This window comes from Falco punctatus (assembly GCF_963210335.1).
Source record: "Falco punctatus genome assembly, chromosome: 19".
NCBI classification, from domain to species: domain Eukaryota; kingdom Metazoa; phylum Chordata; class Aves; order Falconiformes; family Falconidae; genus Falco; species Falco punctatus.
The window spans coordinates 3861144-3886021 of NC_137599.1; the positions used below are offsets into that span (position 1 = coordinate 3861144).

At 49.0% G+C, this 24878-nt stretch overlaps 1 protein-coding gene across 7 annotated transcripts in view; it reads right to left on the bottom strand.

The window, feature by feature from the left end:
- The window catches only part of ETV4 (ETS variant transcription factor 4), a gene marked incomplete at its 3' end in the record, with an annotated part of 35336 nt that extends 11652 nt beyond the window's left edge, over positions 1–23684 (bottom strand). The window contains exons 1-11 of one of the 7 annotated variants that reach the window (XM_080369868.1): positions 15505–23684; positions 15141–15217; positions 14960–15056; positions 14426–14473; positions 9079–9132; positions 5333–5456; positions 3993–4151; positions 3333–3577; positions 1026–1097; positions 861–929; positions 295–515 (exon numbers count right to left, since the gene is read on the bottom strand). In XM_080369868.1, coding sequence (XP_080225994.1) covers positions 295–515; positions 861–929; positions 1026–1097; positions 3333–3577; positions 3993–4151; positions 5333–5456; positions 9079–9132; positions 14426–14473; positions 14960–15056; positions 15141–15185 — 1134 coding nt within the window. In that variant the 5' untranslated portion in view covers positions 15186–15217; positions 15505–23684. Of the gene's footprint in view, positions 1–294; positions 516–860; positions 930–1025; positions 1098–3332; positions 3578–3992; positions 4152–5332; positions 5457–9078; positions 9133–14425; positions 14474–14959; positions 15057–15140 lie in introns of all 7 variants that reach the window. The other 6 variants (XR_013924582.1, XM_080369864.1, XM_080369867.1 and 3 more) reach the window with 6 other exon arrangements.
- Positions 23685–24878: the final 1194 nt, after the last annotated feature.

The following is a 24878-nucleotide window of genomic DNA, read 5'->3' on the forward strand; positions in this document are numbered from 1 at the left end:
AGTGTGGTAAGACAGCACAAGTCACTGCAAGCTTAAGAGTAAAGCATCTGGGGAAGTGGAGGCAGTGGGCAATTTGACTCACTGCATTGCTGAGGCTCTAAACTTACAAACAGCCTTTCTTAAACCTGGTATTTGTGTCACCCAAGTGTTTTGACCTCTTTAAAAACCCTGGCTTGCTGCAGGGTCTGGCAAGTACCGCTGGTAGGCAGGAGCCTTCACAGGGCAGAGAAAAAGCCACTTGGGAATGAATTTGTAGCCTCAGAAACAGCCTGTAGAGAAGCGAAATAGTTTCACCTCTTCTGGCTCAATGAGCTTGAACTCCATCCCTCTGCCAGTCCAGGCAATGAAGTGGGAATTGGTTGGATCGTCCAGTAAAGCTACAAGAAATTGCCAGAGCTGGAGAGATCCCCGTCTCTGGTGTGCAGACCCTTCCCGGTTCCCTCCAGCTTTCTGCTTCTTGCCTCTTGCTGAGAAGAACACACAAGGTGTTCCTAAGGGTAACAGTGCAAAAACAGCTGGGGAAAAAAAAAAAACAACAAAAAAACGAAAAAACAAAAAAAGCACACATTTCACAATTCTTTACCTGGAATATTTAAGTTCATATAGAATAGAGTGGCCAATTCACCAGCAGCTCTTCCAAGAGCAGCTCCGATGAACCTCACAATTATGCTACTTATGCTAGAAGGCCTATTTGCTGCTAAAAAAGCTCAAGAAACAGGATCCCAAAAAGCCAGGTATGAACAACTAACACACCTGCAAGAACACGGTGTAACAAACTACGCGGACAGCGGCCAAGCGGCTAGCAAAGATGCTGGATAACCCCATCTTACACCCAAACTGCAAGCCATTCTTTCTCTGACCTTCACAACTTTCTGGAACGACACAGACATCATCAGTAAAGCAGCTCATCGGCTTGTCGTACCTGCAGGCTGCAAGAGAAAGCAACGCAGGCAGTTGTAGGCAAAGAAGACAGGGCAGCATCAAGGGCAGCGCAGGGAAAAGATGACAGGCACCGAGCTTCTTACCTGATGTATCTTCTGTATTTGAATGGCTTGAATAACTCTCAACATTTGTGTACGTGTGATAGCCAGGAACATCTACGGAACAATTAACAAACTCATTTAATTAAAAGCACAGGAGGCGGAACAGTCTTGTTCTCCAGAGGTGGATAGGTAAGTGCAGCCATCTAACCAACTTAGCGCCCTCCTAAAGCATTAGTGGCAGACTGGCAACTTGTTATGTCTCACCCATCCCACCACAACTTTTGCCTTCATTATGCTTCCCATTGTTAATTACAGTAGTAAATTTCTGTGGTACTAACACACGACATCCTTCAGAGTAGCCAGGATAGCCCGTCAGTCACCTATACACTCTGAACACAAAACCTTGGACGAGAGGCTAAATTTGTGTGCTGCCTCTGCCTACTCCTAGTTGAAGATAACTATGCACTCTGCTACTCTTTTCGTGGGTGAGAAGGAAAAGGCATTGCATTTTTCCAGGGGTACTATGATGATATTAATGAAGAACAGCAGCATCTGAATGTTTACTGCAGACAGCATCTCACAAATGTCATTTCAGATATCCCGAGTCTCCCTGGCTTTTTCGCATCATGATGGGGCATTGTCACAAACAGTTGAGAAAACACAAAGGAAAAAAATAACTTGATTTAAAAATAAGCAGAAAGTCTTTCCATAATCTCTCTGCAGTGCATATTGCTGCCTGGGCACTACAATTTATCTCTTCTGAAACATGTGTTTTCTGAATCAAACCTATTTTCTGTTCACAGCCGAGATGGAAGCTGTAACCAGGAGCTTTGGAAAGATTTACCTTACATCTCCCTCACACTCCTGTGTATAGCCACTGCTTTCAGCCAACGTTTTGCTGATGCTAAGGGCAGAAGGGTACTCTGAGCTGACACACTGTGTATTATTACAATCGTAAACTACTCGCACAGAAAGCATTCTTCTGGGTTTGCACATTTTCCTCCCCTGTCTGGCCAGGAGGACCCAGTGAAAGTGTAATACCAGCACAGCCACAGTGATGATTCTATACCCTCAAAGGAGCTTTTTATTTATGCATTTATTTCTGCTAAATACTGCAACAATTCAAAATGTCCATTAAAATACCCAGAAACCAGAAGTAACATTCCCTCTAGCAGAGTGTACTGTGAGGTCAGGGTAGCAAGTCTTTGGACAGATCTGCTGAAAAAATAAGATTTCTCCCTTGTGGAAAAATAAGAGGATTGCCTGATCCATCTGGTATCTAGAGAGCTATTTTTGGAAATATAAATTATTTTCTCTTGTGATGCTCTGCCCTGTTTCTATGGGAAGTAGCAGGTGGAGGCTGGCACGGCAAGAGACACGGAGCAGCACAGTGCACGTGGCTGAGCCAAGGCAGACCGGGCTCCCTGCTTATCCCGGTCCTTGGAATTGTCCGGTTTATTGTTAGCCACTCATGTCTCTTTAGACCGTTTCAGACTTTTAGATCCGTTTGTCAGGCCAAAGCTGGTTTATCTTGCATGGTAAGCTCCGAAATGGGGCACCAGTTTCCAGCGGGTGTCAGCTGCTGGGGCCAGACCTCCGCCGTGACGGCTGACACCCACTGGAGCTGGCAGAGCTGCATCTTTCTCTCCATTTTGTGAATTAAATTCTTCAGCCTCCCAGCAGGGAAAAGGCACAGGGCCAGGCAGTGTCACGAGCTGCAGCTCAGGGCTGTGCCTTACGATCCCCACGCCAGAGCAGCTTTCCTCTGCCACTGCTCGCAGATCCCCTCCTTGCTGCAGGGATCCGAGACAGTTTTTCTGTACCAGCTCCAAGATACTTAATTCCTTCCTTTCTGCTGCCATTTACAGAATGTTCTCAGTATAATTTCTTCAAAGCTGACCTCACTTCTCTCCCTTTCTATGACCTACCAGCTCAACACACCCCTGAAGACAAAAACTCCCCATGAGAGAACTTTTCTCCATTTCTGATAGTGCAAGCGGGCTAATTATGAATTTTGAGTCTCCCCAGAGGCTATTTTATTTCCTTGGAGAACAAATGCATGCCTTTAATCCAGCTTGGCTGGGTTTAACATCACCTTCTAGCTCCTATATCTGGTTAAAGCTTTCCACTGTCTCCCAGAAAATCCTTCTTGGAACACAGTACAGAAGGTGAATGTCCCAGCCTTTTCTTGGATGCAGTCAACAGACAGAGCCGTTTCCTGCTGCACAGCCAGTTTTCCAGGAGCACACACGCTCCTGAAGATGAAGCAGCATTGTGTCAAAGCCCAAGAAGTGGTGGATGTGTGATTGCTCACCCCCAGCATCTGCAATCGGAGCTAGCGCTGCCTACCTGCATCGTACACGTAGTCCACCTGCTCCTGCTTGACCAGCTCAGCCGCTGGGTACTGACAGCTGCTGCCTGCCTGGCCGGCTTGCTCATACTGCGGGTCCTGGTACTCCTGCTTGAAGCCCTGATGAGGGTACTGGAGGCAGGGCTCGGACAGCTGGTGCTGGTAGGTGCTGGGGTCTTCCTGGGCCAGGCTCTGGGAAGAGGGGAAGGAGCAGCCCATCTCCGCAGGCGACTGGTACGCAGAGCTAGGAGAGGGGAGAGGACATGGGATGGCAGCTTGCTTGGCCCCCCGATCTTGGCCCTGGTGCAGGGCTGCCTGGGGGGGACAGAAACTGCCTCAGCCCCAGGCTGTTAGTAGGGCTGTAGGAGCTGCACACATCACTGGGGCAAGGAAGGGACGCCAATGCCAGATGTTTCCAAGGGCAGCGACGCAGCCCATCACCCACAGAACCCGACAGACTTAAGGTTATAGCCTCCTCCTTCAAACCCTAGGCAGCAGCGGTGGGTCCGCTTTGGACCCCATCCCACTTTGGATGGGACTGGGGGGTCTTGCGGTTGGTGTAAACAGAGCGCTTTAATCTGGATGCTGCAGCCCCCCGCCCCGACTCACCCGGCAGGGCAATCCTTGCCAGTGGCTGCCCCCTCCTCCCAGTAACTCACCTGTGGTCATTGTGGTACCCACAGCTGGAGGTGGGGTGGGGTGGCCCCGGAGGGGTCAAGAAGCTCCTGTTCTGTCTAGGGAAGTGCTGGAGCGGTGACTGTATCGGGGTTCCTGGGTCGGGGGACTCAACGCCAACTTGGCTGGGTTGATCATAGGCACTGGGACAGTCAAACAGAGAGTGGAGCGTTATCGTTCTCCGAGAAGGACCGGTGGCAGCACCTGGGGAGGACGTGTCACAGGCAGACACACTGTCCCTCTGCACAGCCACCTGGGCCAGAAAACTCCCAGCATCAACTCCTGCCTTCCCGAGCATCGCTTGCCCCTGCGCACAACAGCAATGACCCGAAAATGGGAGAAGGTGGTGATAGAAAGCTTAGAAATCACTGGATTAATAGGATACGGAAAACTCAGAATTAAAATTCTCGTTGCATGTACAAAGAGGAGCTTCACAGGTGACTTTGCAAGTTAGGCCCGGTCCTGGGGCCCGCTGCACTAGTAAAGTGGGGCTGGGATGCTCCTGTGCTGATAAGACGACACCGGTATGTGAACGTCTGTGCCCTGAGCCAGGAAAACCGGGTCTGTCCTGGGTTTTGGTTTGGAAGGAACTGGGGACACGACTGAGTCTGCACGAAGAGGGAAGGTGACAAGAGGGAGACTCCTGAGCCTTCATCCTCAGCGACCCCCACGATCCGCACCAGGAGACAGTGTGCAAGCGCAAATGGGAAGAAACTTCTGCTAATGGCTTCCTGGTAGGCTAATTACCCTAACCCAGCCTATTCTCGGGCATCGATGGAATATGCATGAATGTAAACTTTAAATCACACGTGCACAAAGAAGTGGGGCAGTGGGTGCTTTTGGAATTGTCCACCCTGATGCCCGCCGGTGAATGAAACGCACTGCTTTATAACCTACCCTGAGTTACAAAGTTTAATTCCGCATGGCAGTGTCGGTACTGCAGAAGCTGTACGGTAACTCAGGCAAGCAGCCAGGACTGTGGGCGACGGTGTCGGGGAGCAACTTGCCAGGACAGATTTTGGAAAGCAATGGGGGGAGAGAGGCACGTGACAGATGCCAAGACTGCTCTCAGCATCAGGACACCTGAGGAACAGCACTGGGAGAAGAAATAAAGGGGCAAGCCCAGACCCCTGACCTACTCTACATGGGTCTGGGCTAACCAGTGCCGTAAATACCGGCTGAGCGAGCTGCCCTGAGCTGACCCACCGGCTCACGGGCATCACAGCAGCCAGACTGGTTCGTTGTTGTAATTATTAGATAACGCAGTAGCACTTGGTTTCATAACAGCTTCTGCCCCCTCCCCTTCCCCCATGTAAGCTGTTACCTGGTGTAAAGGCACTGCTCGCCATTGTGGTACTGGGATGGCTGCTCATGGTTGCAGGACAGTGTGAGGTCCGAGGGACTCTGCGGCTCCTTTTTAATCTTAGCAGGAGGACTGTGAAAAGCTACTGTGGGAGAGAAATGAAAGGTCAAGTTGACGTTTTTTTCTGGTTTACGGAGAGGTAATTTTATCAGCCAGTGAAGCCAGCAGAGATGCCACCACCTCGTCCTTGCTCTGCTGGCTCTGAGAGAAACCAAATACCAACACACCCAAGTTCACGGGACCTCCCTGAGCTCTGCCCTTGATTTAGTAATGTTTGTATGCTACATCGACCTTAAGAGCAAATCTTAAGGTAGTGTTAACATGCTCTGTGATAATCCAGAGCGCTTTGAAAAGGATTTAGAGTGGGTATTTCCTTAAGCTGTTCAGGTCTGGGACAGACGTTTCCCGTTGTAGCATGCACATACTCTTATTTTTCAACACATAAAAGCAAAGTTTTGATTTGCATCAGGTAAAATGTTCTTTCCCTGACATACCTGGTAAGCATGTCTTGTGAGTAACATTACCATGTAGCACTGTGTTAAGTTATCACACACTAATATGATGACACATTGCAGATTTCCTGATTGTATCATTTGTCCTGTAGGACAGTAAATGTAAGATTTTTGTACAAACAGCTGCAAAAGCTGAAGGTTTTCTGTGGGAAATGCTGTTATATGTATTGCATATCATTACAGGCTGTCCTCAGGCTAACTTGCTCACACCTTACACAAGTAAGTGTTTTCTCAGGCACCTAAACTGCCTTAGGTAGCTACAATCCCTTTCCCAAAGGAACAGCATCGGTGGTAAAGCACAGTCCGAAGTAGAAGTCTGACTTCCAAGTCCTTGCTTTTGCTACTATATACCCCAAATTTCGATGAGCAGCTTGCAGTCCTCCCAGTAGCCTCCCTTTAGAAATATCTGATTTCATTAATTAGACCAGGTTTATACTTTAGCCCTCAGGAAGGCAGCCAGGGTCTCCTACAGGGTATTGCGATTGCTGGACGGGAGGCTGCTGCGCTGGCACTCGGCAGCTACCTGTAGAATCTCAAAATGCAGCTTTTCCTTCGTTGAATTTCGATGCTAACAGTCCAAGACCCCTGAACGTGGAACTGGGGGAATCTCACACAACACCTCTGCTCATCCAAAACACCAGTGAGAGTCTAGGAAAAAAGTAAAAAGGTTCTTTTTCATTTTCAGTGCGCTGGCCCGATGTAGACAAGGAGGGATATTTCTGGCCCGGTTAGAATGTCAGGAATAACAAGTGTGGGTTGCAGTTTACAGCACGAGGAAGTAGGATGTGGGTACTGTTACTCCTTATGCTTAATTAAATCCAGCAGGAACAAATCCTCAGAAAAGCTTATGCTGGCTGAAGGACACTGTGAGCATCTTCTGCCTTTGCCCCTGGGCTCTGCTGCTGCAGGAGGTCGCTGCCACTTAGGAAGGAAAGAAAAGAAACCCCAGAGAGGTACATAGGTCTAGGTTTCTTTTTCAAACAAGACAAGGATCTGCCCCCCAAAACAAAACTAAGCTTTTCATAAGGCTGCCTGCAGTCCTTTGCCAGGTTACTCCCAGCTCCTCAAGCTGACGTGATGCTGCTGACAAAGCCTGGGATGTTCAGAGCTGCGATTGTCATTTCAAGGATGGAAAGTAACAACCTGATCTGTTAATACCTCATCTTTTTGCTGAGTTTATATCAGGACTGACCGGAACTGTACGTGCACCAGCCACCCTCAAGCCAGCTCTCCCTCACATAAAGGGCTAATTGTGCCTTCAGACAGCTCTCCAAAGGGCTGGAGAAAGGGCTGCTGCTGCCTCTCACCACAGGACATTAAGGCCACTTTCTATTGCGAACTTCTCTCCCCAAAAATCGTTTCTCAGCAAGAGGGGGGCAAACCCCCTTCAAACCTGACTCCTTTCGCCTGCCTTCGGTTTCAGCCTACACCAAAAAAAGCCCATCTTCACATCATGCCAGCACCCACAGGGATCCAAACAGCTTGACAGAATAAACGAAAATAAATCTAATCTGTAAAATGCCAGAGCCTCCGATGGCTTCTGGCCCCTACCCCCTTCTAGGGGACAACCAGCTCCCCCAGCCAGCCCTGGGGCTGCTGTCAATTGTGGCAGAGGGGTCCCTGTCCAAACCGATGGCAGGTGCTGGCTGACCCAGCATCCTGGGATGGATTCAGTACCCCAGGCATGATGCTCCTGCATCTGTGCAAACACCCCCAGCCCAGAAAAGGCTCAAAAGAGAAAAAGGTCTTTCTATGCCTGGGGCACCCACTTCCCTTCTGTCTGTCTGTAGCAGCTCTTTTCGATGTCTGGAGTAAACATATATAGAACCCATCTAAAAATGCTGATGTGTCGGCTGAGTCTCAGGGGGGAAAAAAAAAAAAAAATTGCTCTGTCCATTACACTGAACTCCATTGAAGTTTCAAGAAGCGAGATGCGCTAGGAGCAGCCAATTCTTTCCGGCCTTGAATTGCTGCAACAGGCTATCGCATTACAACTGGCTCATTCATTCATTCATTCATTCCGAGCGAAACATGGGACCAGCCCTCTCCTTGGTTCTAGGTCAAAAAGAGGAAGAAACAAGATATATGACTCAGAGAGCAAGCCCAGCTGTGCTGCAGGGCCAAGTCCAGGGAAAGGAGGTAGGCAAGAGCAACCAGTACAAGCCCTTCGGTTTAGTTTTCATGGGGAAAACTGCCCTGGGCAGAGGGATATCAGTGTAGGAAGGTCACCAAAGTTGACTGCACCAGCTTTAACTGGAGATCTCTGCACTCAGTTAGCTGCTAGGGCATATATGTGCCCAGGGAACGGTCGGGCATCCTCCTGTAGCCTTGACGTGCCTGTCAGGAGCCAGGCTCAGCGTTCCTGCGGCTGCTTGCAACAGAGCTGTTCAGAATAGTCCATATTCACTTCAGGCATGTGGTCTTATCCCAGCATCAGCTTCCAAACAAAACGGTGGCATACTGGGAGGGCCAGCTGAAGAGGGAAGCAGGAAGAGCTGGATGGCCACTGTGCAGAGGGTTCCTACACGTACGCTTGCACCTGAGCAACGCTCAGCTCCTTCATCTGTAAGAGGCTTTGACCCGTTCTCAGAGAAAACATCCACATTACTGTTTGTACGCTCCCATGGGTGATCTGTTCGCTGGGCAGTTCCTAAGAACAGAGGGCAAGCAGCCCAGACAGCATCTCTGGGACACCGTGCCCTCACAGGCAGGCAGGCAGGCAGGACCATCACCTCACAGAGGCCATGCTGGCAGCGGGTGCTCAGCCAGAGGCTCCGCAAGTGAGCAGAGCCCCCAAAAAGCACCTGCAAGAGACACAGCACCCTTAATTCCACGTACAGTCCAATTTCTTTTGCTTTGGGAGGAGCAATAGCAGAAATTTTACCTTTCATTGTCACCATAGTGCACTTTCTCAGCTGTTCAGGGGTGCCTAATTACTCACCCGTACACCAACTAAAATGCATTTCTGTTGACATCACTCTGCATAAGGGACCGCGGTAGTTAGCACCACAAAAAGACATTTTTGCATTGCCCAGATGTGGCCAGCTGGCCTGGTTTGTTTGTCCCCATCACGCCAACACAGAACTAAAATGAGCCTCCGTGTCTGTGTGGTGTGTTACATTTCATGTGTTTCTTCAGCTAAAGTGTATCCTGCCCTTCTCCTGTGAGATGTGTGATCACCTCCACGATACTTACAGTTTTCTGAATGTAAGTCAGGCACAAATTGCTCATCACTGTCTGGAACCTGAGCTGCCAGGGGAGGGAGAGAAGAAGGGGGGCAGGGAAAGAGAGAGAGGAGAATTAGATTTGGCACTCTGTATGATATAATTAACAGCAAGGTAGAAATAAACCCAGGCAGGAAAGATCTGAGCTTTTTGCTGGGATGCACTTTAGCGACTATGGATAGTTTCCCTTTGGGATTAACGAATACAATTCTTCTGCCTGCAGATTTACCCCTTAACAGCCTGCTGGTTTCTTTCTCCCTCACCTTGGAAATTAGGACAAGAGCAAATTTATTAGCTCAGGGTTCACAGTTTTCATTAGAAACACAATATGCAGGGATTGTTCAGAAACAACTACTAACTGATCAGTTTGGAAAGGCTATGCCAAAGCGTGAGCACAACAGAAAACACCTATACCTTCATAGACAATTTTTTCAGAAGCTCCAGAAACATCAAACAACTTGGTACTAGTGGAATAGGCTACAATTTGTAAATCAGCAGAATGAAAACATTTTAGAAGAAAAAAAAAAAAATTCAAACTATCTGGTAGCAGGAGAGGGAAATGGTTAACAGTGCCTTGCACGTCTGTAAGTGTGATTTTGCAAATAGGAAATCTGAGGCAGTGCTGGTGTAACAGCAAAAACCTGCTCTTTCCCCGCAGATTGGTGCAGTAAAGTTTTTTTTTTTTTATTATTATTATTATTATTATTATTATTTATTTCTGGGCATCTGCCCTGTGGCCAGCATTGTTAGTACAACTCCAAGAATAACAGTGAGGTCTGAGATACTTGAATATCTCCAAGATGGTCTAATTAAATACATCTGAAAATCTGCTGAGGCCTCGTTCACCTTGGAACAGCCCACCTCACTGGAACAAGATGCTGCTCAATGTGGTAAGCAGTAAAATAGTTAAAAAGCAGTTAAAATAGTAAAATTAGCAAAGAAGATTCAGGCTTAGTGCTTCTTTTAGACAAACTGATGGGGCTCACTCCTACTTTATATATAAATACATATATATAAGTTGATGCCTCTTCACAAGTCAGGGAGTCACATTTATTCTGATTTATGTGAAAGACTAGAATTCCAAAAAGCTGTAAAGCCCACAGGGATATAATTTCCCACATGGCAATGAGGATTAAATTAAAAATGGAAGTGCTAGAAGAGTTTTTCACTATGCGCTTCACAGTATGTTTCATCACTTCCTGGAGTAAATATTTATTTTAAATTAAGACAAAGACTGGCAGCTGAGCTGTCCCTTATGGCATCATTTGTGCCAATTCCTCATCTGCCTTTCCTGGTCTCCAGCTTCAACCAGTCCGTCCGTGGATCGCCTGCCACAGCCTGGCCTCAGCCCATGCCTGAACTGCAACGATGCCATTGCAAAATAGATAATAAATATGTAATAAACCAATGAAATGGCACAGTGGAAGAAAAAAGAATTTCAATGTCCTTCTTCACCTACAGGTTGACCCAGCGAGGTACACAGGTGTGTCCTTGAGAGATTATTCTGACATACAAAATCAAACGTTACAGTAGCCTGTAGTGCCATTATGCTAAAATTCCTGCATTGAGACAGTGTATAGGTAATTAGTGCTTTTCTGATTTCACAGAGGAACCAGCTATATAGTCTCCTCCAGCTCCCGCTTCCCTCATTTGCTGAGAAAAGCTTTAATTGGCATTGTCCTCGTGCTGAATGAACAATTCATTCGGATCCCCACCACCACCCCATAACTACAACTGTGCTCCCGCCCCCATTGCACAGGCCGGTTGGTGACCCCTGTCCCTTCACAGGATGGAACGCTGCTCCTGGACAGCCTGCACACACGCTTGTGTCGAAGCACACATCACATCCACATCCTTAAGCAACAGGACACGAAACCAGGACAAAAGTCGACGTGGCAGATTCCTCCCCGACGGCAGCATCTGCATTTATTTACAAATACTTTTGCATTCTTCTCTCCCCCAGGAAGCAGAGGTGTTAAGGAAGGAAAAGCAGTACACCCCCACACACCCCTGATGTCAGCAAGACACCGCTGATCAGAATTTAGCCTGTATTTTAACACGCAGCTATTTTTTCTCCATTACTCAGAGCCATGGTCTCAGTCCATCTCCTAGAGTGGTCCCTCCATCCCCCAGCGACTAAACACACAGAGCTGAGCCGAGCTTTTGGGGGTGCCCTGGGAGAAAGTGTGGGGAGCACTTTCCCCATAGCACATGTGTTGAAACACTTATTACTTCTAACAGTTATTTATGGCCCTTTTAGTGCCGGGGAGGGAAAACTTGCAGCAGATTATTTCACAAAAATCACGAACTTGTGGAGAGAACTGCTGCTGCTAGTACGTAACAGGCAAACCCAAAGTTTGCCCTCCCTTGGCTCTAAAGCAAAGGTGATGGAGTCAGAGTAGAAGGACACGAGGAATGGAAGCCCTAATCTCAGTCACTTGAAGCCAAGAGAGACAAGACATGCCAAAAATAAACCGTAGGGAATAACTCTGCATGAACAGGCAGCGGATTAGAATGGAACGAACCAAGCTCTTCGCCCTGTGATTGCTGCTCCTTAAAGTAACCTGTATGACAAGAACCTGGAAATTTAAATGATAAAAGGCTGGGAACAGGAAAAAAAAAACCAGCCTACAAAATTCATTTTATGAATTATCTTTACAAAGCAACGTTGTGATAGAAGGAATAGCGGGGATCACGTCGTGTGAACTGGGTTGGGCTCTCACAGCGTGCTGCCTGGAGTCGATGGCATCGGTGACCATCTCATGGAGAGAATTTCATAGCAGAAGCAAGAGACTACAGACAGGGTGTGAAATGAAGGGCATGGCTGGAGCGAGAGCATGCAGCCTCACTACTACTGGACAGCGATGCTTTTGCAGACAGCTACAGTCCTACACTAGAAGGCTAAAGAAAGCTGAAATTTTTATATTGCATTATCTACTTCGGAGAGTTGCAATACAGATAGACATTTTCTTGTTCTCCCCAATCCAGCATCTATACTTAAAATAACTGGGATACCCAATCAGACATTTAAAGACCAACCCCTGGCTTATTGTAGCCATGCAGACTGCACGCAGCAGCATTTCCCACACCTCTTTCAAGATCTAGAGCACTGTAACTAAAGCTTGCTAAGGTTACGCGGCGAAGGGCATCCCTCTCCTTGCAGTCAGCACAGATCACCGACTACCTGCCCAACTTCTGTCCAAGGAAGCTTTTTGTTTCCCCGAATGCCAAATAATTTTATAAATTATATGGCTTGCAATTAGTTCCATAGAGTTATCAACTGCCAGCTTCACATCATTGCATTCTAACAGATTCCGATTAAAAAAAACAACAGCATAGAAGAAAATTTTGGATTGTTAGTAACAAGACCTAGGATTTTTCAGCATCTGTTTCTTTTAAGAGTCATCTATATGCAGACATTATTATTTTACCCTGCAAAGGAGAAATCAGGTGTTAATTAACACTGTTAAAAATATTCTAAAAAGCTAACAAAGAGATTGCCCTGTGAATGAAACCACAACAATATATAGAGGCACACACACACATGCAGATACAGATGTATATGTGGTTTAAATTTGTTAACGTTTTTCATATGGCTGATTGTGAATTTGTATTTCCAGTTTGCTTCCTTCCCAGGTTTGTTTCTCTTTTACTTCAAAAGTAACACCAAGAACTGTGAATAAAATAAAATTTCTTAACTGGATGTGGTAGAGGCAGAGAATAAATAACATATTACATATTCTCCCTTCCTTTTTCTTCTGCATTGTTCATTTAAGAAGGTAAGTTCATTAAGAAGTTTTCAGTTGCCTTCATCTTGTGAAGAAATGCTAACGTATAGACACATACAAGATATTAATGACATAAAATATTTCCATCATTCAGCAAAATAATTTCATATATGGGGAACTAGTTTCTCCCACAGTGTGGAATATTCAAACATGCATTGAAATTCCCCAAAATTTCACTTGGACTCTGACTAGATACTATGAGCTGTGCCAAAAATATACCTGCCTATATTCTAGGGCTTGCATTATCATTTACTAATCACGTATAACAGCAGATTACCTCTTTCTATACACTGCTGAGACCACGGGCAACCTTCCCTCCGCCCCAGTGTGCTTACAAATTCATTCTATGAACACTCTGCTACTGACAAACATATAGTAAGAGATTTCTGCAAAACCTTTGGATGAGTGAGCTAAAAAAATATTCAACACTAGGAAGCCTAAAATTGAAACGCTACCAGAAATCAATTTCGAGGCAAACTTATCAACAGCTTGAGGTTTTTGAGGATTTAAGAGAAACCAGCCTCAACTATGTGTGTACATTCAGCAGGTCTATTAGCTGACCAGTAATTAATACCTATTTTTACCTATTTTTCAGCTCTGATGTACGATACCAGAGTGTTTCAGCCCTGGAACAGCCCCCAGGTAATTCCTTTTGCATCCTGACCATCACGCTCCTGATCAACATCATTTCAAGTTTGAAATGAACATAAGGCATTTGATATTTTTCCCCCTAATTGTCTTATTGCAATATAACTTTTTGAAGGCTTTAAAAAAAAAGAAATAATTGTTTGACAGGATTGTCCTTCACTTGTGGTAAAGTTAGGGAAATAGCTCTGCTCAAAGTGCCATGCATATTTTTATGTCATCATTATTAAGTACCTACATCACAGTAAGTGCTTTTGTATTTATCAAGAGTCTGTACTTGAGGATGTGTTTTGAATTTTCTAGAAAATGGATCATTTGTGATAGTAGAATCAGAACAAATTCCCCATGCTGTTAAAAGATGGTTTAACTTGGAATTAACAGGACTCCCTGGGATTTGAATTTTCCCTCTTCTTTGAAGGCAAACCAATTCAGACACCAAACTGAACAGCGTGCAAATTCCACAGGAAGGTCCCTTCAAAGAATTATCTTAGGAAAAAAAAAAAAAAAAAGTTGAGAAGCGCTTCGCTCCTGGAATTAAAGGAATAGGGGTTTTTTTGTTTGTTTAAAAAAATACCAATGTTCTGGCAACCAGCGAAGATAAGTGACAAATCAGCGTTAACACCGAACCAGTTACAAGTAGCCTGAACGGAAAACTGTAACCAGGAAAGCGGCCAACAGCCCGGCCCGTACATAGGGAAATGCCCCGCACAAATGTGCCATTTAGGCTGCGCCGCCCCGGGCCCGGGTGGCACCTCGGGACCCACCCCCCCACCCCCGTCTGGGGGGGGTCAAACAAAACCCAAGGGGCACGAATAGCCGAAGAACGGGGGGCAGGGGGGGAAGGGGGGCAGGGGGGGAGGGGGGGCAGGGGGGGAAGGAGCCTACCTTCTGTCAGCCAGGCCTCCTGCAGCCGGCTCAGGACCTGGAGGAGCTCTGCGTGATAAGCGAGAGGCTTCCTCAGTGAAGCGCCGGGGGGGGGGGTCAGCGGGACGCCCCAGCGCCGAGGCGGGGCGGAGGGGGGGAGCGGGAGGGCCGGCGCCGGGAAGGGGGGGGTGGTGGTGGATCGGCGGGACGCTCCGGCACCGGGAAGGGGGAGGGGGGGGATATCAGCGGGACACCCCGGCACCGGGAAAAGGCGGGGGGGGTGGGGGGGGTGGGGAGGCGGAGGGGGTGTCAGCGGGACGCCTCGGCACCGGGAGGGGGGAGGGTAGATGGGTGGGACGCTCCGGCGCCGGGAAGGGTGGTGGTGATGTTGTCACCAGGACGCCCCGGCGCCGGGAAGTGTGTGGGGGGGGATCAGCGGGACACCCCAGCACCGGGAAGGGGGATGGCCGGGACGGGGAGGCGGGGGCGAGACCCCGGTCCCTGCCCCGAAGCCCGCAGCACCCCCATCCCTCCCTGCCCCCCGCCCCGCCTTACCTTCCGAGCCCTGCGCCGGGGGCAAGCCCGGGGTCCCGGGTCTCTTCCTAGCGCCCATGGGAGCTTGGCCACCGGGGGCCGCCTGGCCCGGAGGCTGCTGCGGGAGGAGCCGATTAGCGCGGGGTCCCCGGCCGGGGCGGGCCCAGCCCGGAGCCCCCCGCCCGCCGGGGCCGCCGCTCACCTGCGGGAGCATGAAGGGTACCTGCTGGTCCGGAAAGCCCTTCATCCCGCCGCCGGGCGCTGCCTCTCGGCTGCCACCTGCGGGGGACACAGCGGGGGGGTCGCGGCGGGCCGGCTCCCACCTGCCTGGGCCAGCGGCCACCACGGGACACCCCGCCCCCGCCCCCGGCGTTCTCGCCGCCCGGCACGGGCTGCGAGCTCCCAAACTGGGCATATGGGCCGGAGTGATGCGAGCCGAGCCGAGCCGAGCCCCCGGCCCGGGACAGCGGTCCCGACCCGCACCGGCGGCGCGTGGCCCACGCGGAGCCCGGCGCGACCCCGCCCCTCCCGGGGGCGGCCGCCCATTGGCCCATCGCCCCGCTCACCGCCCCGCTCGCCCGCTCCTTTGTTTCATCGAATTTTTGTGAATGAAGCTCCGGGCTGGGCCACGCCCGCCAATCCCGGCTCCTTCTGGCTCTCACCCAGTGAGAGGTGGGAGGGGCTTTCTCCTTCAGGGCCAATCGGATCGCAGCACTCGGGGCTTCATTCAAGGACGGAGCTCCCATTCATAAAAAAAAACCTCCCGAAGTTCATTCATGAAAGGCTGCAGGGGCGCGCCGGGCCCGCCTGGCTGCGCGACCGCCGGGGCTCCCCTCCCGGGGCGCTCCCGGCTCCAGCCCGGGCCTGGCCCCGCGCAGGCCCTTGGGGACAGGCTCCAGGCATGTTCCGTTCTGTCCTGGGCAAGTCATTTAGGTTTCGACAAGATCTGGAAAAAAAATCTCACTCATGCATTCGGAAGTGAAAATAATGAAAGCCCTAGCTACTGAAATCACTTCTGCTCTTACAAATGTTAAGGGACAAGAACATAAAATAAAACCCCAGGCCAGGGACCTGCACCCCAAAATAGCGTTTTTGGGAGCAACTGTGCGTACCAGGTGCTGCTGCCTGTGCCATGTGCATGCATCCTCTTCTTTTTTTCAGATTTGTCCTTTAAACTTCCATGATCATATTTAAAACACTTATTGATCCTGTTTATCCTATTAAAAATAGCAGTAACAGTTGGGAGCCAGCGGTAAGAAGGTCATCGTTCACGAAATGTCACCTCCTGGAAGAGAAGTAGATACTCAAGAGAAAAAAAGGGGAAATTTATCCCAAGGGCTAAATGGAAGCTGAACACTTTTGACACGCTTTCCTTATAGTAATCATCACTGGTGTGACACACTGATGTGCTCCTTTGGAAAGGTGTATCTGTTATGCAGAATAACAGGGTTTAAGTATTTTGTCGATATATATTTCGATCTTTCTGCTGGCAGACTATGGCTCCAGTGTTCCAGGAGCCCAGTCTGTCAGGAAACCCGACTGGAACACGGCTCTGACCCATTGGTGGGAGCAGACCAAGACCATGCCAAGTGCCAGTAAGGTGACATCCCGCAGCTGCTCCCACATCCCCAGACATCACAGATGTGGTTAAATGCAGCACTGGAATTTGAACTTGCTCTGGTTTGAGAAAACCACTGAAGCATATGAGTCAATTTTCTGAATTTTTGGGTTTACCGATATTTGTTTCTGCTCCATGTATTTTTTAACAATTGATTCAGGCTGTTAATTTTAATCCAGTTTTATCAAAGAACTGGAAAGAAATGTTCCTCCTGGTTAGATTGTTTTTAGGCCATTTATACTCTACATGTCTTACAAAATCTGTCAACAAATACTCAGGCTTTGCATTTTTACTTATACTTATCATAGCAAAATGGCACTTTGACTCTCGTTTATTTGTGCTACATTTCCCGGTTAAGGGATCATGGGACCGTTGTTACTTTAGACCCGATTTCAATACACAGCTGTGCTCTGAGCTCTGAACAGGGTGGGATTTTCTACTGTAGTATTTGTTTGCTACACGGTGTTCTAATTCCACATCCAAGTGGCAGTAAGGTCACTGCTGGTGTGGGAGGAGCCTTGGCTCTCAGCACAGTGTCACTGTGGAGAGGGACCAGAGACTCTCTAGAAAACAAGAGAGGAGAAGCTGAGGGCACTGGGGGTGTTGAGCCTGGAGAAAAGGCAGCTGAGGGGCGACCTCCTCACTCCCTACAACTACCTGAGAGGAGGTTGCAGTGAGGTGGGGTCGGTCTCCTCTCCTGAGTAACAAGTGATAGCACAAGAGGAAACAGCCTCAAGTTGTGCCAGGGGAGGTTTAGGTTGGATATTGGGAAAAACTTCACGGAAAGGGTGGCCCAGCACTGGGACAGGCTGCCCAGGGACGTGGTGGGGTCACCATCCCTGGGGGAGTTTAAAAAACATGTAGATGCGGCACTTGGGGACACGTGTTAGTAGTGGACTTGGCAGGGCTAGGGTAACGGTTGGACTCAATGATCTTAAAAGTCTGTTCTCACCTAAATGATTCTGTGATTCAGTGGTTAGTGGTCCAAGTGGTCACTACGGTTCATGAGTGCATATGTGTGAATGAAAAAGCAGAAGGGTGCAGTGCTGGTGTGGGTGCCGGGACTGACTGCGGGCATTTGACCCAGCAAAGTCACCGTTTGTACCAAACGGGCAGTAATGCTATCTTTTTTTGCTATGACTGAGATGTATTGCCAGTACTATCAATGACTTTTTCTATTTATTTGAATTAAATTAAGGTCAACTTATTGCTGTTTGTATTGGGAGCCTGCTGCCATGTTTACATAGGTATGTGTATTTATGTCCATACATACCTACGTAGGATACCTGAAATTTTCCTGACACCCATAAAAGTAGTCTACAGAAGACAAACTACAGAAAAGGGTTTTTTTGGTGGCTGCACAGAGGCAGGATCTGGGACAAATTTTGCAGGATTTTTTTTCTTGCTTTTGAGCCTGTAAAAAATGCCATACAACCTACTTAGAAGAACGTTATTAATTAGGGCTAAGAATACTGGTCACTGAAGGGAAAATCACTGAGAACCTGGGGCTTCCAGATGAAACCATATTATTATAACTCACGTCGTTGTAGCTTTTTTCCCCTTCTAACCCACACTCCTAGAGCAGATTCAGGTTTTAGCATCTTTGGTTTGTCAAAAACATTAACTAGCAGTAAAAAGGTGGAAAGCTTGAATCCTGAGACCAAGAAGGTTAGAAAGCAGACGGACATATGGAACTAAATTGCTAATTTTATCATTTAAAGTACCTTGTGATTTTGAGTCAGTTTCAAGAGAACTGGGGAAGGACTGAGATTATTTTTTTTAGTTTCTGTTAGCTAGCTTTGGCATTCATATAAACTGATATATTGTACCTTTTGTTTCTAGGAAAAATTTTGACTCCACTGAGCAGGATTCAATAGGCTGCTTCTGAGTTCCAGTATCCAGGCGGTAATTAGTGATAAAGAGAGAAGCAGCACAAAATTCACAAAAACAGAGAAATATTTTTCCTCCGTGGGTCTGGGCAACTTAATCCAGTTATTTGACACATTTCACTTACATTATGAGCTCTTAGGCTGGGAACCTGAAGCACATAGTACCTTGCCTTAAAAGCAAAGAAACCATTAAGCAACAGCAGAAGAGGTGCAGTAATCGAATGGGGCAGTCATTATCATGGCACAACCCATCTGGGTGGCGAGTTAAGTATCGCAAAGTGAAAGTGATGCTGCTGATCATGAGCAAGGCCAGGCTCTGATTTATCCCTTGGTGACAACGATGGCCTTGGGAAATGAATCATGCTTTAAATCAGTTTGCCTGTCCACCTACCTCTTCCTGTGTTCTGTGCTTTCCTCGGTGAGCTCTATGAATCCTTTCTTCTATTTTCATAAAACTGAAACATTAACAGTATTGTTGCTTAATAATTTGGAGCACGCAGAGTTTAGAAATGGGGCACGAGAGAAGGCTCGGACTCCTGGAAAAGCTGTAGACTTTGTATCAGGAAATATTCAGGATGGGCACAAGGTTAGTAGGAGTTATAACAAATGATGTAGCTTGCTTGCTTGATAGTTTCTCCTCTGTTACTCCTGTTGTACAAACATGTCACATCTGTTTTCAAAGCCTGACTAATCAGATGTGGGAATATGGTTCTGGATTTTCTCTTTGCAGGCCCAGCAATTAACATTCAGAGTGATTAATTACCGTCTTTTTTTTTTTTTTTAAAGCCTAGAATGTGTGAAAAGTTCAGAAGTGATACACAAATCGGAGGGGAACTGATTCTTGGTTATGAAGTATTAGTGATGTATTTGTTCCGACACCGTATTCCACGCTGCCTGAGCTGTTTTCGCTTGGCTTACACCTTATTTTTCTTAGTTACCGAGTTGTGTGTAATCCCCCTCCCCCTTCTGTGTCCAACCCCATGATTTAACTTTCCATCTATTGTACTGGTTTGAGAAAGCCCAGCCCTGAGCTGCAGATGCATCCCCGGCAGCCTGTACCAGCCAGGATTAGTGCGACATAAAGCTCCTGGTGAGAAAACCTGACACAAACAGGAACAAATGGCAAATGTCTTAGAAAGTGACAAATGGGAAGATGACAAGAATCGGTAGTGTAGAATGGAGCATGAGCAGACCCGCAGTTTTATTAAGAAAAATAATAAACAGCTGTATGAAGACCTTGGGTTTCTTAACATCAGGCATGAAATCAGGGCAGCCACTCTCCAGCATCCTGCTGTTCCTTGGATCAGGAATAAGGTGCTGAGTCCAGTCGCTGCCTACAGATACCTGCCATCTTCACCTCGCGGGGTGATGCAGTATCCAATAAACCACAGAAATCCTGCTGCTGGAAACACCTGAGCAGCGGCTGTGTGCAGTTCCAGCTCAACCTCACGAAGGACAGTGTGCAAAGAGGGGGGTGGGGAGGAGGAGCATGTGCCCTGGATTGTCCTAATCCTCTTCCCTCCGCCACTGCTTCTCTGTCCCTTGCTGTCTGGCACGTGGCAGGAAACATCGAGCTGGTTTCTTACGCTAAGTTGCAGACGGCTCTCGGTCCTTTTGTCTTGCCATAAGTAAAAGACACAATGTCATCCAACCTCCAAGAAGGATGTTTCATAGAATCGTAAAATACCAGGTTGGAACAGACCCCAAGGACCATCTGGTCCAACCTTTCTTGGCAAAAGCATGGTCTAGACAAGGTGGCCCAGCACCCTGTCCAGCTGGATCTTGAAAGTGTCCAATGTTGGGGAATCCACCACTTCTCTGGGGTGATTATTCCAGTGGCTGGTTGATCTCATTGTGAAAACTTTTCCTCTTGTGTCCAGTTGGAATTTCCTCAGGACTAACTTGTACCAGTTACCTCTCATCTTTTCCATGTGACTCCTTGTAAAAAGGGAGTCTCCATCTTCTTTGTAGCCACCCTTTAAATACTGGAACGTGGTGATAAGGTCCTCCCTAAACCTTTTCTCAAGGCTGAACAAACCTTGAGTTCTTTTAGTCTTCCCTCCTATGGCAGGCTTCCCAGTCCTTCGATCATCTTTGTGGCCCTTCTCTGGACCCTCTCCAGCCTGTCCACATGGTTTTTGTACAGTGGGGACCAAAAGTGAAGACAATATTCTAGGTGCGGTCTGACACACACTAACCAGAGTGGGATAATGACTTTATCTCTGCTGGTGAGGACCTTGTCGATGCAACCCAGCATCCTGTTGGCTTTCTGGTGCTGCAGCAGCACACTGCTCACTCATGCCCAGCCGCTTGTCCACCAGGACCCCCAGGTCCCTTGCCACAGTTTGGCCGTGTCCCCATCATAACTCGTTTTGAGACAAAAAGTGAAGCAAAGAAAAGATGTCCCCAATGAACCGCAAAACCAGATCTGTAGTAATCAGTCCATATTCCTAGAAATGGATCAGATATAATTTGCGGAAGACTAGGGAAGTCTAAATTGCAGGCACAGTTACTGATCCTTGGAATACGCAGCATGTCTTCTCACTATTAAGTTCTCTTTCTCAAGCCTGAAGGTGTAAATTGCAAAATTACTTTTGTTCAGTCTCCTCCTGCAAGCTGCGAGAGGATATGTGCTAGTGGGAGTTATTCGCTTATCATTTGAATGTCATGTTTTAATTTCGAGATGTCATCTAGGGGCCATAGGACAGGTGATTGCCACTAGCCCAGGGAACTTTGCTGATGAGACTTGCCACTTGTCATGCTTTCCATCTCTTCCTATAGTGAGGGTGGTCCCCGTGTGCAATGAAGAGTCCGGGCAAGTTTGTTGCACCTTTGTGGCTGCCTGAGGCACAACACTCTGGAGAAAGCAGTTTTCTGTAAGGTCTTGTGAATATAATGCCCCTTTTTGGTATTCATGCCAGGCACTTTTTCTAATGTTCTGAATGAGAGAAGGCAGTTCAGGCACTTTGTCTGCAGGAAGGAAGCAATTAAATTATTAGCACTTTGAGAAATTAAATTATGTAAGTTATGGCCGAAGAAGTTTAGCAAAATGTTATAATGTAAGAAAACAATTAAAAAGAGTTATATAAGGTTGGGTGGCTTCTTTATTGTGATAGAGTGGCCAGTTAATTGATTGTCATATTGCTATAATGTACCAGGGCAGTTGTGAGAGCAAATAGAGAATGTTCCGCTGAGGATGTATGGAGATGAAGTGCAGAGGAGGGGACATGTCTTGGGGACCGAGACCCTCAATCCCTTTTCCCTTTATCCGTGAAGAGACATGAAGCCCAGAGAAATCCCCTATCGTTCTCTTCAGCTTCCAGGGCCTGACGCTGCAAGGTTACCCTCATGACTGTGGGGTGGGAAACAGCTTCAGAATTGGATCCCTAAAGCGGGGGAAGCAAGGAGGTTGATCGACCAGCGCTGGCAGCGGAGCCGCGCAGCTTCATGCCACCAGCATCCTCTTCCTTGCTGAGAGCACTCAAACCCTCCCGGGCTGTTAGTCAGATGTTTGGTGAAAGAAGCTGGAAGAAAATTATATCCTTTCCCATAAGCCCATGACCCTTTGTTTAGTACGAAGAAAAGTGTGTTGTTTCTGGCCAGGAAAGCAGCTGTATTAGAGGAAAGGAAATTAAGCTGAAAGTAGCAAGTTGCAAATCATGTGTATTGTTGCCCTGAAGAATCAGTTTCTCCAAACCTTTGAAGATAACTCCGTGCTTGCTGGTACTCAGAGATTTTACACTAAGCACGGGCAGTGCCACCTCTTTGGCTTCATTCTTTAGTGCAGCCCGTACCTTTGCTCCGGTCCCGTCCTGCACCTTCATGAAGAAACAAGACTAAAAAAAACCCAAAATACTTTTGGGTCATCAATGACATCCCCCAGGGCAGACCAGGGGCTTGTGTGCAGCTCACCAGTCCACCTCTGGGGCTGGGGGTGGTGGTGGGGCCAGGGACCCAAAGGCAGGAGTCCTGCTTGCAGCTCCACCACTGCCTGCATCTGGGTGAGCTGCTGTGCCTCAGTTTCTTGTCTGCAGAGGGATGAGTTATTTGTATGCTTCATGGACACTGGACATGTGTCCTTAATTAGTGCTTGCAGAGTACTGAAGCCGACCAGAAAGGGGAAAGGATTGGGTTAAACTCGATTGCAATGAAGTTTATAACAATTTTAATCATAGTAATGGCTTTCTTATAATAAAGTTAGGCACCTTCATTGCTCCAGTTGCAGAAATCCTAGCAACTTCTCCCTAAATGCCTGCGTGTTACCACTTAAAAAAAAAAGAGGCACTGGAAGGCATATGCAGGTGAAAGATGTGCAAAGGTCGTCACACTGCAAAATGTGACGGATTTGGGGAAAAGGCTGGAAAGCTGAAGAGAGTCACACAGCTTGAGCGGTGTGAAGGATGTGATGCTGAGAGAAGCTCGGAGGGGCTCGGAGGGTGGAGCCTGCATTGTTTGGGAGCCAAATGGGGGCTGCAGCTTTTTTGTAAGGTGTTTGAAGGAATGCTGCCTTGATTACCAATTTGTGCTTCTAACAGACATGACCTTAAGGCCTCCAGCCTTTCTTTCGTATAGGATAAGGCAACAGCAGGAAACGTGAAAAGCCAAGAGTGCACAGGGAGTGCCGCCAGTGTACTCATGTCTGTAACTCGCCTTTCTTTCCCTTTCTGTGCTCCACGCCTCATTTTTTACTCTTCAAAAACCCAACGACCCAACAGCAAAACCTGCCCTAAACCAATCTGCTCGGTTTTGTCTTGCAAGCGGTGATCTGGCGATCTGTTCTCGTGGCTGCTGGGGTGACCAGGGATGAGCACAGAGGCACTGGTGTAAGACGGAGGGGATTTGTCCCCCAGCACTCAGTCCTGCAGTGACCTGTTGGGAGGTGGCAAAGGCCAAAAACATCTGGGGCAGCGAGGAGGTGAAGATGGGGCTGGTCATGGCTAAACCCTTGGTTGAGGTGGGAGAGAGGAGCCCAGGCTTCGCTCCTAGGCGTAGGGAGGAGGTGGCAGAGCAGAGGCGTAGCTGTTAGTAGGTACAAGCAGCTCATCCCATTACGGCTGAAGGAACCACCGATAAAAGGGAATCGATGAAATCCCTTTTAAGCTGGTGGGATCAGTGACCCAGGGAGCGGCTCCCCTGCAGGAGAGGAAATGATGGTCTATAAAGCGCGCAGGCAATGGGAAAAATCTATTAAAGCGAGTGAGCTATAGGGAGACCTTTGGTGTTAACTGAAACCTTTTGGAAAGAAGCCACCAAGCTCCCAGCGGACTTTTAACCCTCCGTGTGCCGGAAGGGCCCTGTGTGCTGCTGCGGACAGCAGGGGGCGCTGCAGGCGGCGCCGCGGACGCGCAGAAACGGCGCAGGGGCTGGGGGGCTGCGCCGGGGGGTCCCACTGGGAACGCACCCCGCAATGGGGCTGCGCTGGGGGGTCCCACGGGGAGCGCACCCGCGGTGGGGATGCGCTGGGGGGTCCCAAGGGGAAGGCACCCCGCGCAGGGGCTGTGGGGCTGCGCTGGGGGTTCCCACGGGGAGTGCACCCTGCAATGGGGCTGCGCTGGGGGGTCCCAAGGGGAACGCAACCCGCGCAGGGGTTGTGGGGCTGCGTTGGAGGGGTCCCACGGGGAGCGCACCCGCGGTGGGGCTGCGCTGGGGGGTGCCGGGGTGAGTGCACCCGCGGTGGGGCTGTGGGGCTGCGCTGGGGGTCCCACGGGGAGGGCACCCTGCAATGGGGCTGCGCTGGGGGGTCCCACGGGGGGCGCACCCCGCGTGTGGCTGCGGGACACGGTGATCACCGCTCTGGGGCCAGGCTCATCGTGTGGGACGACGGCCAGACTGCGCCCCCGGCCAAACAACCGCGCACCGCACTGCACCACACCACACCGCTCCGCTCCGCACCGCATCGCACCGCACAGCACCGCACCTCACAGCCGGAGCACCACACAGCACCGCACACCCAGAACTGGTGCACCACACACCCAGAACTGGTGCAACACACACCCGGAGCACCACACACCCAGAACTGGTGCACCACACAACTGGAGTTGGTGCACCGCACACCCAGAACTGGTGCACCACACACCCGGAGTTGGTGCACCGCACACCCAGAACTGGTGCACCACACACCCGGCGTTGGTGCACCACACACCCAGAACTGGTGCACCGCACACCCAGAGCTGGTGCACCACACAACTGGAGTTGGTGCACTGCACATCCAGAACTGGTGCACCACACACCCGGAGCTGGTGCACCGCACACCTGGAACTGGTGCGACCGCACACCTGGAACTGGTGCGCAGGTGCTGGTGCCGAGGCAGCCAGCCGAAGCCCAGTGCTCAGTGTGGCACCCAGAGCCTGGGACAGCACAGACGGTGGATCTGATGGATCCACCATCAAGAGTGCAGCAGGAGGGAAAGGGTGTTCTGGCACCCAATTTCAAA